This window comes from Dromiciops gliroides, chromosome 1 (assembly GCF_019393635.1).
Source record: "Dromiciops gliroides isolate mDroGli1 chromosome 1, mDroGli1.pri, whole genome shotgun sequence".
Classification (NCBI taxonomy): domain Eukaryota; kingdom Metazoa; phylum Chordata; class Mammalia; order Microbiotheria; family Microbiotheriidae; genus Dromiciops; species Dromiciops gliroides.
This window is the reverse complement of record NC_057861.1, coordinates 582708215-582727284: the sequence shown is the minus strand read 5'-3', so window position 1 is coordinate 582727284 and position 19070 is coordinate 582708215. Positions and strand designations below refer to the sequence as shown.

Sequence of the window (19070 nt, the reverse complement as noted above, 5' to 3'; positions counted from 1 at the left end):
GGTTCCTTGATGTGCCCCAGAGAACTTCTGGGGTGTTCTGCACCCCATGATAGTACAAAGTCAGAGCCATTGTGGACCTTGGTTATCTTGGTTATCTAGCCTTCCCCCTTAACAGCATCAAATTTTAGAAACCCCCGAAGAAAAGGATACTCAAGCCAGGTCACTAGGGAGGCCTAGAACAATTTCTTACACATATCAGATAGCTAATTGAAATGAAGTGACTTGACAGCAAACAACTATAATGCTGTTTTTCCTCTATTCTTTTTCTGAAAAGTGGAAAAAATATCATAATATTATGGGCCGGGGTACCTCGTTTGAATGGGCCGGGGTACCTCAGAAGTTTTCTGGGATAAATCAAAGAATCTTATCCTTGAGAAACTAAACCAAAGGACAGACACACCTAAAGAGATAAGTGGCAGTGGATCAGCACTGAGTTAGCTCCAGGACCACCACCCTTCATTCCAGTCTCCCCAACCCCTTGTGGAGATATGATTAGGTGTGGCTGCTGCCTTTGTGGCATGAGGGGGAGAGAGATGGCTTGAGAGATCACCCAACTTCCCCCACCAGTCACCACCAATGGGGGATGGTCCTCCCCAATAAGGGAACTTTCCACAGTCAGATGATCACACCATTGGACTACCACCATAGGTCGTATATAAAAGTATCTGCCTGTCTCCTGCTCAGGGAGATAGGTATCTCAGAGAGTCATACCTCTGTGCCATACCTTCTCCCCATGAGAAGTCCAAGGATTTCTCTCTTGGTCTCCTTTCCCTAGCCCCTAAACAAACTATTATTTTATTCTAATTGGATTTGTGTGCAAGAGGCTGTAATTCATGTGTGTGTGTGTGTGTGTGTGTGTGTGTGGCAACTGGGGTTAAGTGACTTGCCAAGAGTCACACATCTAGTAAGTGTCAAATGTCTGAGACCACATTTGAACTCAGGTACTCCAGACTCCAGGGCTGGTGCTCTATCCACTGCGCAACCTACCTGCCCTGGGTGTAATTCTTTTTTTTTTTTTTTTAAGAAGGCCTACTCTTTTTTTTATTTTTTGGTGAGGCAATTGGGGTTAAGTGACTTGCTCAGGGTCACATAGCTAGTAAGTGTTAAGTGTCTGAGGCCGAATTTGAACCCAGGTACTCCTGACTCCAGAGCGGGTGCTCTATCCACTTCCCCACCTAGCTGCCCCTGCGTGTAATTCTTTAAAGAGGAATTCCTAAGGACCTCTATCTCAAACTCCCATTTATTTCCCTGATAACAATAAAGACACACACCTCAGAACAAATGCTTGATGGTATTCTCCTATCTTGCTCAGTTTAGGACACCTTTATTGTTTTCCTCTTTGTCTGATAAATTTAATTAGGGAACTTTCAATAGGATCTGTATTGAGATATCATTTATCATAATTACATTTTTAAAAAATAAGCAGGGAAAAAAGTAAGAATTTTATAAAGCAAAAACAAATTCTGTCCCAAACAGTAAGATATTCCCACTTTCAGGTAGTGTTGACAAGCTGACCTAGTAGGCCGATTTCTGCTGACGCAGTCGATTTTTTTTTTTTTTGGTAGTTCAAGGTGGAGTGAAGAGAAACAAGGAAAATAAGCAACATCTCAGGGGGGCAACTGTGTCTTTTGGAGTGAAGTTTCTGAAGATACTGAAAGAAAAGTTTTTGAGCTACAAGCTGTCAGAAAAGAGAGGTTGGCTAGGGGCAAACCAGTCCATTTAGATTTACACAGCTTGAAAGGGAGTATCCAAAGGTGAATGTTTAAAAAAGGAATCGTAGGCGTCAAGAAAAGAGGCAATATATGGAAGGTGTGGATTCTGGAATAGACTAGGCAGAAGGTGTAGGTTACACCACCTTGAAAGGAGACAAGGAGAAAGTGGCATATAGAGAGTGATTAAGAAAGGAAAGCAGGAAACCGCGGTAATGGAGAGATGTGAGGTTAGTAATGGAACAGAGGCTAGACCGTGGCAGATCTGAAGAGGAGAGAGGAAGGCGAAGGGCAAAAGGGTAGGTCTCCCCAATGATCACAAGGTAGACGGAGTGGGGTCCAAGTCAGGAAAAGGATCGAGGAGGGCACGCGTGGCTGGCAGAATTGGGGTAGTGGCAAAGTCTGAAAGGGCAGCTAGTCCAGGAGCCGGAGAAATAGCAGAGAAAGGGGGCAAGGTCTAACCGAAGCTAGAAGTGGCCGGAGCAACTCTGATAGGAGTGAGCCGACCTAGGGAGGCAGGCCTAACAGGGGGCAGGCCTGGCCTGGGGCATACATCAAATAGAAGCCTACCTAGGGAGGCAGATCAGACGGAAGGTAGCTCTAATAGGTGCAGCCAAGTCGCCGAAAGTTAAGAGGGAGCCCTGACTGTCGCTACTACTGGTGTCCTCGGGTGTTGGGAAGGACGCGGCTGTAGGTCCACCTTCCCGCCCACACCGGCGTCTCCACCCGAGGCGCTGTCACACGGCTCGGAGGTGGGCGGAGGGGACGCGCACCGAGCCAGCCAGTGGGGCCGGGCCGGGGTCAAACGAGACCGGAGATGTGGGGCTGGTGGCGGGTGGTGCCGCGGATAGCCCAGCGGTACCCGTGGCCCACCAATGTGCTGCTCTACGGGGCTCTGTACTCGTCCGGGGACGCGCTGCAGCAGCTGCTGCGGGGCTGCGAGCCCGACTGGCAGCAGACTCGGCGCGTGGCCACCGTAGCCATCGGCTTCCACGCGAACTTCAACTACGGGTGGATGCGGCTCCTGGAGCGCGCGCTACCGGGCCGCACACCGCGCGCCGTGCTGAGCAAGGTGCTGTGCGACCAGTTGCTAGGCGGGCCCATCGCGCTGAGCGCCTTCTATACCGGTGAGGGCCTGCCGGGGTCGGACAGGCTGGGCCGGGAGTGAGGCGGGGCGCGGGGCGGTGCTGCGGGGGCTGAAAGACCGGCCCTGCGGGAAGCGGCCCCACGGGGCTTGGGGGCTTGGGGCGGCGTGACCCCGCGAACTCTGCCTGCAGGAGGTGTCAGCGCAGCGCAGCCGGCTGCTTTCCTTTGGAAACGGGATACAAAATGTCACGCGCACACACACCCACACCCACACCTTATGGTGCGTGACGGAAAACAGCGAAATCTCTCCTGCTTTCGGGCAACGGTCGTAGAAAACAGGGAAACAGATTTCACGCACACACACATACACATGCACAGCCATGTCTTGCTGTGCTGTATACTGGAAAACGTTAGCGACCCTCCCTTCTGCTTTGGGGGAACAGTTGCAGAAAACGGGAAAACAAAAGGTCTTACGTCCACACCAACACAACACACACGCACACACGCACACGTCCAGGCCTTGCTGTGCGCGGCCGACACACACACACACCCGGCACACACGCGCACATGCTGTATTTCCACCCGAAAATGTAGCGACCTTCCTCCTGCTCTTGGAAAGGGGTGGCAGAACTTGAAACAAAAGATTTCACTCATACAAATGCAACCGGCGGACATCCATATACACACATGAACGTACACATACGCACGCAACCCATTTATCTTTGTGGATCACATCCGAAAGTGTAGCGAGCGATTTCCCTCCTGTCTTCGGGAAGTGGTTGCAGAAAATGGGGAAACAAAAGATTTTTCACAACGCTTACAAGTGCATGGACGGACACAATCCGTTCCTTGTGCTCCTCACCGGAAGGTGTAAGCTACCTCTCTGACTCTGACTTAGACTCTGAGGGAGTGGTTGCAGGAAACGGGGGGCGGGGGGGGGGGGATATGATCACACACAAACCCCACAGCTAGACAGCTTTGTGATGAATGTCTGCATATTTAGCGACCTCCCTCCTCCTTCCGAACTCTGTGGGTTCACCCCAGAGTGGTTGCAGAAAACGGAAAACAGAAGGTTTAACATGCAGGCGTGTATGCACCCAGACAACATGCACACACAAAGCTGTTGGATTTTACTGTTCACAGCAGCACCCTTAGTGAGCTCCCTCCTTCCCCACACCATTTCGCATTGAGTGGGTGCAGAATCTGGGTCAGAAGTTGGCCCCAAACGCAAGGCTTTGTCTCGGGGGAGGTATCGATCCTTAAAATAATCCTCTTTGGCTACTGACTAGCGATTGAACCATAGACAAAAGAAACCAGACAAAAATGAGAAAACCTGGGCCTCAGAACTGGAAAGCCTAGGGCTCAGAGACTAAAAAAGAAAGGTTTTTTGATGATGTAGCACAGGGCATATCAAAATGCAAGAAATAGGATGTTTGGGATGGTCTTTGTCTTTTTTGGTTAAATTATCATTTAAAGGTATTTGCTTAAGAGTTTCGATTTTGCTTTAATATATCTGAATGTAAGAAATTTGACCCAATTTAGCTAAAAGCATGCTATAGGAATTTCACTTTTATCCTTTATAAAATGGAGAAATCTGGCTTTTATGGATTGGGGAAGAATATGGTTTGTAAAGAATGTGTTAAAAGGCAATGTTGATGCCTGGCTTCTAAATTCTGTTTGTAATACTTAATGATAAGGCAACTTGCACCTCCCTTAGTAAGTCAAAGTATTTACTTTTCAGTGAGTAGCTTTTGTTTCTTATACAGTGTTGTTCAGTGTCTTCAGTCCTGTCCAACTCTTCATGACCCTATTTTTTTTGGGGGGGGGGATCTTCCTGACTCCAGGTCTGGCATTCTGTCCACCGTGCCACCTAGCTAGCTGCCCCTCTTATATGGGGATAATACACAATATGGGTAGCTAGGTGGCACAATGGGTAGATTGCCAGGCCTATAGTCAGAAAGACTAATCTTCTGAGTTCAAATATGGCCTCAGACACTTACTAGCTAGGTGACCCTGGGCAAGTCACTTCACTTGTTTGCCTGTTTCCTAATCTATAAAATGAGCTGGAGAAGGAAATGCAAACCACCCCATTATTTTTACCAAGAAAACTCCAAATGGAGTCACAGAGAGTTGGACACAACTGAACAAAGAAAAAAGTATACAATATGATAAAATTTATATTAGGTCTTTTAAAATTCCTGTTGTATGTGTGTGTGTGTGTTTTTGGTTTTTTGTTTTTTACAAATAGGCATGAGTATACTTCAGGGGAAAGAGGATATATTTTTGGACCTGAGACAGAAATTCTGGAATACTTATAAGGTAAGTACCAACCAGGTCATACTTTATTCAGCATTAGAGCATTGGGTCGGATGGGGTCTGGTCATGTCACTCCACTGTTCAAATAATTTCAGTATATAAAGTTTAAACCACTTAGCCTGGTGGCATTCAAGGTCATTCAACAAAGTCTGACATTATCCTTTCTTTACAGCCTTATTTTCATATTATTTCCTTTTGCTTACTCCAAGTTTTGTTTTGTTTTGTTTTTGTGGGGCAATTGGGGTTAAGTGACTTGCCCAGGGTCACACAGCTAGTAAGTGTCAAGTGTCTGAGGCTGGATTTGAACTCAGGTACTTCTGAATCCGGGGCTGGTGCTTTATCCACTACACCACCTAGCTGTCCCCTCACTCCAAGTTTTTTGGGTTTTTTTTAGGCAATGGGGGTTAAGTGACTTGCCCAGGGTCACACAGCTAGTAAGTGTCAAGTGTCTGAGGCCGGATTTGAACTCAGGTACTCCTGAATCCAGGGCTGGTGCTTTAACCACTTCGCCATCTAGCTGCCCACACTCCAAGTTTTAATCCAAATTCTGACCCCTAAACATTTCCTGTACTTTTCCCATCCCCAAATTTTTACCTTTATACTGTTCACTATGCTTGTAATGTCTTCCCTCCCACTTTTTTACAGGTTGAAATAATTCTTATGATAATGCAACTTGCCACTTATAATGCAACTACTCAGCTTTTAAAACCCAACTCAAATGCCACCTCCTCCTTCAGTAATAATCTTCCCCCACTAAACCTTGTATAGGATTGTTTTACAAGACCTTTTGATGACATTATGCTATCATGCATTATTTTGTTACATAATTTACACATATGTATCTAGCTATATATGTGTCTATGTATCTATGTAGGTATGTATTGTAAGGAATCTATGTATGTATGTATGTATGTATCTATCTATCTATCTATCCTATGCTAGACTTCATGAAGGCAAGGACTGTATCTTATATAAATTTTGCTATCTATAGCCAGGTCTGTGTATATCTTTGCAAAGGGTAATCAATGTTTGTTGAGTTGATGAATTGACTTGTTAAACTGGCTATTGTTCTTAAGTAAGCAAGATTTAGTTTGTGTGTGTGTATATATATATATATATATATATATATATATATATATATATATATATATTTTTTTTGTTGTTGTTGTTGTTGTTGTTGTTGTTGTTGTTGTTGTTGTTGGGGCAATGGGTATTAAGTGACTTGCCCAGGGTCACACAGCTAGTAAGTGTCAAGTGTCTGAAGCAGAATTTGAACTCAGGTACTCCTGAATGTAGGGCGGGTGCTTTATCCATTGGGCCACCCAGCTGCCCCCTAGTTTGTGTATTTTTTAATATCATACTTCATTGAAAATTCAGTTAAACCAGGTCATTGATCCCCAAAGTGTGGTCCAGGGCCTCCTGTGGGATTTTCCAAACCCATTAGATCAAAATTATTCTCATAAATAAATAAGTAAATAAATAAAAGATCAAATAAGACAATATTTGTAAAGTGCTTAACACAGTGCCTGACATAATAGGTGCATAATTAATGCTTATCCCCTCCCACCCTCTCACAATAATACTGAGACATTTTAGTTTCTAAGTAAATATTGGTAATAAATAACCCATATAAAAGCTCTTTGGGGTCCTCAGTAATTTTTAAGTGTGTAAAGGAGTCCTGAGATCAAAGGGTTTGAGAAATTATACCAGGGTATCACGGTTTCAGTATCACAGAGCCAATTTCCCTTCTGCCTCCTCCCTTTAAAACAAAACAAAACAAAAAGCGGGGCACCTAGGTGGCTCAGTGGTTAAAGCACCGGCCCTGGATTCAGGAGGACTTGAGTTCAAATTCGACCTCAGACGGTTGACACTTACTAGCTGGGCAAGTCACTTAACCCTCATTGCCCCAACAAAAACAAAAAAAACCCCACAAAACCCCCAACAATATAGTTCAATATAAATGTAGAATTTGGTCAGAAGATTTGAATTCCAATCCAACTCTACCACTTAATATCCATGTTACTTTGGCATTAATGTACTCATCTCTAAAATGAGGGGGTTGGAATAGGTGACCTCTGCGATTCCTTTCAATACTAAGGCTATAAAGCCTCTGATCCTGTGCATATGAAAATAAAAGGGAAAGGGCTAAGAAATAAGATTTCCTCAAGCAGAGGGGAAAGGATATCTCTATACTCTAGCACTTTAATTACAGTCCTTGCAATGATTTCTGACTTGTTCCTGTTATTGTTTTTTGCCATTGACCACAGTTTATTTAGAATTGGGTCCAAGAAAGTTCCTGCAAAACTATAATAATGCTAAACTGTAAGTGATTTTGTTCATACAACAGTTCCCATAATCACAGCCAGTGTTCCAGGTGTACAATTGTTAAGGCAACCTTTCTGTTAAGTCCCCCTGAAAGAAATCATTCTCTGTATTAACAAACATAATTGCATCTGAGGATCATATTACCCATAGTGGGTGGCAAACAAACCATATTGTGTATATTGGCTGCCCTGTAATTTCTTCATCCGGGTAGGATCTGGTTCCTTCAGATTTAAATCTTAGACCAATTCCTCACTGTGGCATGGAAGGTATTCTCAAACCTTGGAGCTTCTGCTCTGATTTGGCAAGCCTTACTTAGCAAGATGGAAAGATTTCACATGGTGATAGATTATAATTTGTTTAGGAAAGCCTTATGTCTCTCATCTAAGGCAGCCTGGCTAAACTTGAGAAGGATCATCACTGTAGAGTTGGTCACTGAGTGATGATTATTGGTGTTTATTTATTTGGCTGCAGCAACTCAATAAAGTAGCTTCTAAAGCACAAGGGGTTACAGTCAGCATTGATGAAATCATGGATCCTTGGAATATTTGTGTGTGTGTGTGTGTGGGGGGGGCAATGAGGGTTAAGTGACTTGCCCAGGGTCACACAGCTAGTATGTGTCAAGTGTCTGAGGCTGGATTTGAACTCAGGTACTCCTGACTCCAGGGCTGGTGCTTTATCCACTGTACTACCTAGCTGCCCTCGGATCCTTGGAATATTAAAGAAGAAATCTGGTCCAAATAGATATTCACTAGTAGCTTCAATCAGTGAAAATAAGTGTTAAAGATTAGGAAGAAGTAGAAGAAGTGGGCAGTAGAGTGCTGTCCCAGAAAGGTAATATGAATCCTGAGAGAAGTATGTGAAAGGGGAAGAGGGAAGCAGTTTTGCTAGGTGGCCACTTTCAAGTTGCTTGGATGACAGTGGAAGTAAGGGCTGGGCAGCAGGTAGGGACTTTACTTTTGATTATTTAAATGTCTTAGGTTTTTTTTGTTGTTGTTTGGGTTTTGTTTTTGTTTTCTTTTTTTTGTTTGTTTTTGTTGTTTTGGTGAGGCAATTGGTGTTAAGTGACTTGCCCAGGGTCACACAGCTAGTAAGTGTTAAGTGTCTGAGGTCGGATTTGAACTCAGGTCCTCCTGAATCCAGGGCCAGTGCTTTATCTACTGCGCCACCTAGCTGCCCCCTATGTTGTTGTTGTTGTTTTTTAAAAGCACTACATGGTAATATAATCCTTCAGAGACATTTTCTTCATCTCTTCCTACACATATTTGCTACCCTACTTACTACCCCCCAGGTCTTCACAGCAGTACAATACCCCTCCCCCAAAAGATTAGGACTTGAAGTGATTGTTCTTATTTGATTTGTCCTAGGGTTAACTGACATTGTCTCCTAAAATGAAAAAGAAAAAACAAGCCAGAGAACTTTATGTTCACATACTAATTAGAACAACCAGTTTAGGTTTGTATGATTTAATACATACAACTTTGTCTTAAAAGTTTAATACTTTCTTGTGTAAAAATTAGAAAGCCTTTTTGGGAGGATGATGAAATTATTTTACTACCACTAATCATCATCAATTTTCTTTTTAAAAAATTAATTTAGTGTCCCTGGTGAAAGTCTGTTATCTAAGACTTATAGTGAACTGACATAACAACATAAACATACAAAACCAAGAACTATTTTCCAATAGATAAGTGGTCAGAAGATATAGACACATTCCTGGTGGAGTTGTGAATTGGTCACCCATTCTGGAAATCAGCTGTGATTGGACCAAAAAAAGTTTAAAAACTTCACATCCTTTGATCCAGTGATCTCACTAGTGGATATACACTACACACACAGTGGATATATACTACACACACTACTGGTGGATATACACTACACTACACACACACACATACACACATCAGTCAAGACTCCAGAGGACCAATGGCAAAGCATGCCACTTACCTTCTGACAGAGGGTAATCAGGAATTCCTAACCTTTTGTGTCATGGTTCCCTTGGACAGTCTTGACCCCTCTTGTTAGAATAATGTTTTTAAATATACAAAATGACAAAGGAAGCCAATTATATTGAAATATAGATATCAATTTTTTTAAAAAAAGTTCTCAGATCTGAGCTTACGAGACAGAATGTTACATGCATTTTTTCAAGCTAAATTGCATTTTTCTCCCCTTTTCAACCTGGCCCCCCCCTCCCCTGCCCTGCCAAAATACCCTTTAACAAATAAGCTTAGTCTAGCAAAACAAAATATCATTATAGGCCATGTCCAAAAGTATGGTGTGTCTCACTCTGTATATGAGTCTATAACCTATCTGTCAGGGGGTGGGTAGCCTTCTTTATCATTGATCCCTTGGAATAAGTTACGTGCATTTTCATTTATGGCCAATGCATGGACTTATTTTGCTTGACTGTGCTTGTTTGTTGCAAAAGAGGGTTTAAAAAAAAAAAAGGAAAGGGCAGTGATTATGGAAAGAAAAGAAGAAAAGAAAGAAAAGAGCGTCACTGAATTGTTTTTGTTTTTGTTTTTGTTTTTTGTTTTTTGGTGAGGCAATTGGGGTTGTGACTTGCCCAGGGTCATACAGCTAGTAAATGTTAAATGTCTGAGGCCAAATTTGAACTCAGGTCCTCCTGAATCCAGGGCTGGTGCTCTATCCATTGCGCCACCTAGCTGCCCCCTACTGAATTTTTTTTAATGCACACAAAGGATAGCTTTGAAATTAATGTGTGGAATTTGTTATATATTTTTTAAATGAGCTATATATAATATACATATATATTCCTCTTTTTCTGTTTTTGTTTTGTTTTTGTGGGGCAATGAGGATTAAGTGACTTGCCTGGGATCACACAGCTAGTAAGTGTCAAGTGTCTGAGACTGGATTTGAACCCAGGTCCTCCTGAATCCAGGGCTGGTGCTTTATCCACTGTTCCACCTAGCTGCCCCGCTCTTCTTCTGTGTTTTTGAATATGGAAATGTTTGTGTTTGTTGGTATTTGTCAAGTTCAGAATAACAAAAAAGTTATTAAAAACAAACAGAGGGGCAGCTGGGTGGTGCAGTGGATAGAGCACTGGCCCTGGAGTCAGGAGTACCTGAGTTCAAATCCGGCCTCAGAAACTTAACACTTACTAGCTATGTGACCCTGGGCAAGTCACTTAACCCCAATTGCCTCACTAAAAAAAATTAAAAAAATAAAAAAAACCAAACAGAACCAGAAGAATATACAAAACTAGAACTAAAACAATGCTAAAAGGCAGGCAAATTCAGATTAATTGTATGACTGATATTGGTTCCATTGGACTGTTGAAACATATGTCCCTCTTTTCAGTAGAGAGAAGAGGAAACACCAGGTCAAAATGTTTCATTCATGGTTGCTGTAATAGTCAGGTTTTACAGAATTGTTTTTCTTTGTTAGAAGGTGGATTGACAGGGGAGTATATCAGAAAATAACTGGGAAAGATGTAGAGACAAAAGACATAAATAAAAGTTTAAAAAATGGATTGATACATTTTTCGACACTTCCCCATAAATACCCCCAACAACTTCCCTTAAAAAAATCCTCTAGTGGGTAAAAAATTATATTGATTGTTGACAGAAAGGAGGACTCTGCCCTTTATGTCTGACAGTATATTAACATCGACTATTTATATGCCTGGGGTTTTGTTGCTTCTCCATGTTGTTTCAGTTGTTTCACATATTGTCCAGGTCCTGTATTATTTCTTACATTGTTTCTCTGAATATTTCATATTTGCACAAGTGTATACCATAATTTGTTCAGCTATACCTCAGTAGTTGTGTGTATATGTCTTGTTTCTAGCTTTTCCAGCTCTCTACTGAAAAGAGGGATTTCCAAGAGCTGTTCTCCGGGACCAAGATAGGTCACAGAATTAATCTTAATGTTGGCTGCTTTTTAGTGTTTTAATTTATGTTATTGTTGTTACTATGAACATTGCCCTGATCCTGTTTTGTTTTTAATCATTTAATGCTGCTATGAACATTTTTGTATGTAGCGTGGTTTAGGAGACTGATCACACTTGACCTATAGGTGAGCTCTCATCCTGCCTTATCATGTGTTTCCATATTTCATTTTATCATCTCAAGTGCTAGAATGAACCCAGGGTATGTTTTGATATTTCTTATTAATTAATAAACTTGCAGCCTCTTTCCTATTCATGAATTGACTCAATTTTCCACCAGTTCATTAAATATTATTTACTGAATAAACTAGAGAAACTACTTTCCCCAATAGTAGTTTTTCATATATCTCTCTATATTAAATCTTTTAATCTATTATTAAATAAATATTAAGGTTAGAAAATATAAAATGTATTAATAAATGAAATCAATACTAAAATATAAGATTATTTACAATATTTCGTGTCTATCAAAGATCACAGCCAGAGTCACCTCAAACCCTCACTATGATGACAGATGTTTTTTCACTTCTAGAAACACACTTCCATCATTTGAAATATTTCTTGAAATATCTCAAGAATCATCTTTTTTTTTATTTTTGGGGGCAAGGAAGGTTAAGTGTATTTCCCAGGGTCACACAACTAGTAAGTGTCAAATGTCTGAGGCCGTTTTTGAACTCTGATCCTCCTGAATCCAGGGCCAGTGCTTTATCCACTGTGCCACCTAGATGCCCCAAGAATCTTCTTAATGTTTCTCCTAATGATAAGAGTTTATTTTGGCTTTTTCTTTCTCTTCTATTCACTAGTAATGTTTCTGGAGCCCCCTATAAATTACCAGTTCCTTACATATTCTACATGTTTCTTCATAAAATAATAAAATAATTCTCACAAGAAAGAAGTTTCTTTTCATCTCTCTCTTTGTCCTCTCCATAGTTTATCTCACAGATCAAAGATAAGAACACATTCTCTTTGACTATATAGAATGATGGTTACAGTTCTCATCCCAAATTGGAAACCTAAACTGTTCTTTGTTTAACCTTCCATTTGACTCTTATAAATATTGAAATAAAATCTGCAGTCTCTGTGGAAGAGCCTTAGTAAAACAGTAATTACATTTACTTTATGAACTTTTTCTTGCAGATAACTTCCTTAAAAGAGCAAATTATTAAATGGTTCACACCTTTTAATTAAAGAGTTCCAATATTGTGATTTTCTGGCTCAAAGCATATGAACAATCTAGTAATTTTTCTTGCATTATAATTTAAAATTTATCCAAAATGAGTGAGCCAATTCACAGGTACACCTGCAGTAAACTAGTGTACCTATCTTTTCACAGCCCTTCCAGCAATAGTTTTCCCTTCTTTTACATTTTTTTGATAGTTTTGAGGTGGGGTAATGAAGCAAGTTTATTTGATTTGCTTTTCTCTGCTCATTAGTGACATTTAATACTTTTGGGGAGGTTATTGATAGTTTCTATTTCATTTGAAAACCAGTTGTTCATGTCTTTTGACTGGAGCACTGGAGAATGGCTCAGTGGAATGAATATAGGCTTTCGAGTAAAAGGATGAGGGTACAAATCCCTTTTCAGATGCTTAACTACCTGTGTGATTTTTGTTTTTTTTTTGAGGCAATCCTCATTGTTAAGTGACTTGCCCAGGGTCACATCTCCAATTCTATGTCTGCTTACACATTTTTCTATAACTGTGAAAAGGTAGAACTTTCCATTCTCTTTGAAAAAACAAAACAAAACAATCTTTGTGGTATGATGGAAAGAACACTAGGTCTGGAGCTACCTGATATTATCTGGGTTCAAATCCTATCTCTGTCACTAATGTGACCTTGGACAAATCACTTAATTTCACCTGACCTCAGTTTCCTCATCTGTAAAAAGAGGATATAAGACTGGAGGACTTCTGAAAGCCCTTCTAGCACTAAATCTAAGATCCTATCCTTTTAAAATACCAAATTCTTCATGATTGATAAAATGTTTGAGAAAAGTACAACTCAAGTTTATTAAAAGATATATCTGAAGTATTTTGGAATCCACTAAGAAGTCAGGTAAACAATATATTTCTTTTCTTTCTTTTTTTTTTTAGTGAGGCATTTGGGGTTAAGTGACTTGCCCAGGGTCACACAGCTAGTAAGTGTTAAGTGTCTCAGGCCAGATGTGAACTCAGGTCCTCCTGAATCCAGGGCCGGTGCTTTATCCACTGCGCCACCTAGCTGCCCCCTTAATTTCTTCATAGAACATCAAAGAATTATTTGATAGTCTTACACAAGGTAGCAGCCCTTTTTATTTCCAAAATATTTTCCTATGAGTTGACCTGATCTTTTCATAAGTACTTTCTTGAGTCAATTGAACTGTATGAAAAGATATTACAGTGTAACGTCATAATATCTACTTTACTGTGTATTTAAGAAATGTTTGTCTTACATATTCATTGTTGACACTGGCTAACATTCTATTCTCAGAGTATGACTAACAGAATTTAACCTTTTCTACTGTTATTTCATTCTCTAGTTAATGAGTGAGATCTAATTTGAGTAGCTTAGCCTAAACCTAATATCATATGACTAGCCCCTGCCATGTACTTCCCCAGACTTTTGTAAACTGAGCAATGAAATTAATCCATGTAATGGAAAAGCATAGTAATAAAGTTTTCCTTTGTTGCAGACTGGTCTCATGTACTGGCCTTTTGTGCAGGTGAGTTTCACACCTACTTTCTGTGCTAATGTTTTAGTGTGGTTTATACAGAATATCAAATAACTTACTCTTTTTCTTTCTGTCACAGCTTACCAACTTCAGTTTTGTTCCCATCTACTTGAGAACAGCATATACGGGACTCTGTGGCTTTCTCTGGGCTACGTTCCTTTGCTACTCGCAACAAAGTGGTGATGGTACAGTGGGGTCAGTTTTTGCATGGCTTAAGAAAACGGAGGCCAGTGAAGTCGAAAGGTCCCCAGAGAAATGATTGCTTTTAAACAAATTGTTCTCATGAAGTAGCCAAAATTTATTTCCTAAAATGCAGTGAGTTGAACCAAGGAAATATTATTATTTAACAATTCTTATTTCTAAATATAGCATGTTTCATTGTGAAATATTATTGTACCATAGAGAAAAAGAAATTTTGGTATTAATAGTTTTGTATATTTTATTATCAAAATGTCTTTTCAATTTTGTTTGAAAGAACAAAAGTGATAGAACTATTGCAAATTTCATTTATCTAATATTTTAGTTAATGTCAATTAAAAAGTGTCATTGCTTAATATAGCAACTGCTATTGTTACTTTCTACCATTCTTATAATTTGATTTTAAAATACCATGAAAATACAAATGCCAGATTTCAGAAACTACTGTTATAAGAAAAACAGTGTGTGTGTGTTTTCAAACTTGAGATACTGAATTCTCATCCTTCTCCTTTAGGCTCATAGTCCTCTGTACCAAGAGTGGCCTTAAGGAAAGTCCTATGTACACAGAAACCAAATAATGAGAAAGATCAAATAACTTTTTTTTTCGGAGTACCATATATAATTGATAATTATGATGAACTAAAGTACTGCAAGATCTTAATCATCAAAGAAAGATTATAAAGTAGCTTTAGGGTCAAGTGTCTTTTAATATGTTTTACTTCTTTGAAATCTGTTAATTCTTGCTTCAAATTTTAACTTTCATTTAAAATTTGAATATTCACTTATAACCAGAACTTCTATTTTCCATTTCAAGTAAATGGAAGTTTTACTTTCCATATATATTTTACTGAGATAAAGCAACTTAAATTTTCAAGAAAATGTTGAATAAAATTTTCCTTTTTTTTTTTTATCATGAAGAACTTATTTAGGGGTTTCAGTGAAAACATCCCAAATATTGATATTATTTATGTTTAAGAACATCAGTGATTTCAAATAAACTTTGTTTTGATTCAGTTAAAAATCACTGAAGGCTTATCTACATTAAAAGTTTATAGTTTACAAATTGTGTGTTTGTAAAATGAGCCACAAAAAGATTAATCAAAATTCATGTAAAAATGAAACCATAAATTTCTTACTTTCATTGGGGTTTTTCCAGAATTGTGAAATGTGAAGCATTGAGTTTTTGAGAAAAATGTGTTTACCTTGTCCTAACTTAGGAGTATAATTTGTATCATTGAACCTACCAAAATACAGTGTCTCTTTTTTAAAAGCTGTTGAAAAATTTTGTAGGTGCTAATATAATCTGTGTTTCAAGACAATAATAAGCTAATTTAAATTGCTTTCTTTGTTTTTCAAATTGTGGTTTGTTGGTAGTGTTTTTCAATAGCATTTATTTCAAGTGTAAAGCTATTTTTCAATATGAAATGCAAAAACATTTTCAAAATGACTTCTTGAGAAAAAAATTACTAATATTTTTAGGTTTCACTTTTTAATTATTTTTATGGTGGAGGAATAGTATTTGTGTTGCCTTGATTAAAAGTTTGGGAACAGGGGCAGCTAGGTGGCACAGTGGATAGAGTACCGGCCCTGAATTCAGGAGAACCTGAGTTCAAATACGGCCTCAGCCATTTGACACTTACTAGCTGTGTGACCCCGGGCAAGTCACTTAACCCCAATTGCCTCACCCCGCCCCCCCCCCAAAAAGTTTGGGAACAATTGTAGAATAAAACCTTTTTCTATGTTGACAAATTGAAGTATAATAGTCACAAAAATTTTAAAAGGCTATGGACCTTTCTTACTAAAAGAATGGATTAGTCACTAAAGCTTTATACTCTCCCGAATTTTTGCAAACAATATACTTCAGTTTCTGGTGTAAGAATATGTTTATGTTACAAAGGGAAAGCTGAAGTTAGTTTCTGTCCACCAATTTAATTTTATTTATGGAGGAATTACTACATTTAAGGGACTGCAATCTTTAAAGAGGTTACTACTTAATTGTAAAACATACCTTCATGAAAAGTTAAATAACAATACAGGAAATGTCACAAAGTAATACAATTGCCAAATGAACATGGAGACTGTAAGTGCTATGAATTTACAGGAGGAAAAAGCTCATTGTAGATCGGAGTGATTTGCAAAAACTTCATGGAGGAAAAGGGGTTTGCAAGATGATAGATCTGGAAAGTCAGAGAGGAGGAGAAAGAACTAAGGGCATCCTGGACAATTTTTCTGACTGTAGCTTTTCATTAATAATAATAATTTCACATTTTTCTTAGCTTCATGTAGAAGTTGGCTTTTGGTCTTTTTGCTTCTTCACATTGGAAATTTATAGCTCAAATGGACCAACTTGCATATTCAAGACTATGATGAGATTGCAACTTTTTTTTTTTTTGGTGGGGCAATGAGGGTTAAGTGACTTGCCCAGTGTCGCACAGCTAATAAATGTCAAGTGTCTGAGGTCATATTTGAACTCAAATCCTCCTGAATCCACAACTGGTGTTTTATCTACTGTGTCTCCTAGCTGCCCTAGACAGCAACTACTATTTTGGCTGAATTGACCAAACTGATGAGTTGTTGATATAGCCTTAATAATTTTTAATAGTTTTACTAGGGCTGTTCATTTACCAGGGGCAGACCAAAAGCTGTATCTTCTAATTTGCTCAGATTTTCTAAATGAAGTAATTCTGTTAAAATTAGTACTTTAAAAAATAGAGCTGAAATTTCACTCCCATGCATAGCAGACCATTGTATACATTAAAAAAATAAATATTATCATCTCTTTGCACTCCACTTGAAGGCACAGAAAAATCTTTTCTGTTTCTTGCAATGAACCTTTAGTGAAGTTGAACATGAACTGTATTAGTGGCAGAACATTTGGAAAAATGTAGTATACCATTCTATACACCCACATCTTGTATTAAGAAATAGGTTAGCCATGTATTCTCCAAGTAGTTTTTTTGTACTACTAATTGGGTTCATCTTCTGATAATATTACCAAGTAAGCTATCTCAGTGCCAGCACATGTGGTCCTTGTGATGGCCACATTTACTTTGTGTTCATAAATAACAAGTGTTTGGAATCAGGAAGGGACTAAATCACTGAAAATATAAATGAGAAAATATCTGTCTCTAAAAAAAAGTATTCCTGTAAAGCTTCTAAGGGAAGAATGACCCAGAGATTTAATCTGACTGATGAAGTTGTATTGTGCCGGTCACTGCTGCTGAAGCCCAGAATATAATTTCTTCCTTGGTGGGAAGTTGTAATGAATCCATTCAGGTTAAAACTTCTTAAAGATTAAAGATGAAAAATAGTTGAAGATTTTTAAAATAGTACAGTATGACATACCAGACTAACATTTTAAAATTTACATAGAACAGAGGTTCTATATATATTTTCATAACTTTATTTTAGTATGATTGTCTTCCTTTGTAATACTATATATTGTATTTTATACATTTAACAATATTATTCCAAGAAGGGGTCCTATAGATTTCACCAGACTGCTAAAGGGGTCGATGATATAAAAAAGTTAAGAATTCCTCATTTTGACACTTTTTTCTATCTCTCTATCCCTTTCTGTCTTTCTCTTTTTTACTTTCTTCTTTCCTCACCCCAAGTTTATTAGTCATGATGTAGATTTGATGTACCTTCTTTTTTTCGGGCAATGAGGGTTAAGTGACTTGCCCAGGGTCCCATAGGTAGTAAATGTCAAGCGTCTGAGACCAGATTTGAACTCAGGATCTCCAGAATCCAGGGCCAGTGCTTTATCCACTCATTGTACCATCTAGCTGCCCCGCCGCATGATATAGATTTGAAATATATTTTAAATGATTTATTATGTTTACAAAATACATTTTTACTTTCCCCATTCATAATTTTTAAATTGTGACTTTGGAGGCAGCTAGGTGGCACAGTGGATAAAGCACTGGCCCTGGATTCAGGAGGACCTGAATTCAAATCTGGCCTCAGACACTTGACACTTACTGGCTGTGTGACCCTGGGCAAGTCCCTTAACCTTCATTTCCCTGCCCCACCCCCAAATTGTGACTTTAAACTCTGTTATGTGTATATCTTTTTAAAAATTAAGTCTAACTATTGTTACTTTTTACTAATATAAGGCCTTCTAATATTTTTTCCACATTTTAAAATTACTGTCCTGTTCTCACCAGTTTCTCAGATGCCCAGTGTCTTCTGATTTCCCATAGTCTGCTACTTTACTTCCAATTGTACCTACCTTAACCCAAAGTTCTCCATATGCCTAAATTACCCCATTCTCTCCCTTTTTCCCACTGCCTTCAGAATACCCATCTTCTTAGTGAGCCTAATCTCAGATTAATCTAATTACTGCAAATTGTGGATGAATTTCTCATCACTAAAATGAATGGGGTTGGAATAGTTATACAATCTCTAAAATCCTTCTTACTTTTAAATGAGTAATCCTACAAGTCCCAGAGGTGAGCTGGAGCCAGCTCAAACCAGTCTAGGAGAGTGGATTGTTCAATTTTTAATATATTGACACCTCAAAAATTGGCAAATGCTACAAATCAGGGCTTGATTTATTGTTTTGTTGATTATCTAAATTTTTTTTGTTTTTGTTTTGTGGGGCAATGGGGGCTAAGTGACTTGCTCAGGGTCACACAGCTAGTAAGTGTCAAGTGTCTGAGGCTGGATTTGAACTCAGGCACTCCTGACTCCAGGGCCCGTGCTTTATCCACTGCGCCACCTAGCTGCCCCGATTATCTAAATTTAAGAAAGTGATAGAGAAGATGTTAATAATGCATATTAAACTTAAAAGTGTCATACAGCTATTCTATGT

General features: G+C 39.0%; 1 protein-coding gene across 1 annotated transcript; it reads left to right on the top strand.

Moving 5' to 3' along the window:
* Window positions 1–2409: 2409 nt before the first annotated feature.
* MPV17L (MPV17 mitochondrial inner membrane protein like) lies at window positions 2410–17613 on the top strand. Its single transcript, XM_043979254.1, has 4 exons — window positions 2410–2836; window positions 5044–5114; window positions 14018–14047; window positions 14136–17613. The coding sequence occupies exons 1-4, from the start codon at window positions 2527–2529 to the stop codon at window positions 14313–14315; spliced, it is 591 nt and encodes a 196-aa protein (XP_043835189.1). The 5' UTR covers window positions 2410–2526; the 3' UTR covers window positions 14316–17613.
* Window positions 17614–19070: the final 1457 nt, after the last annotated feature.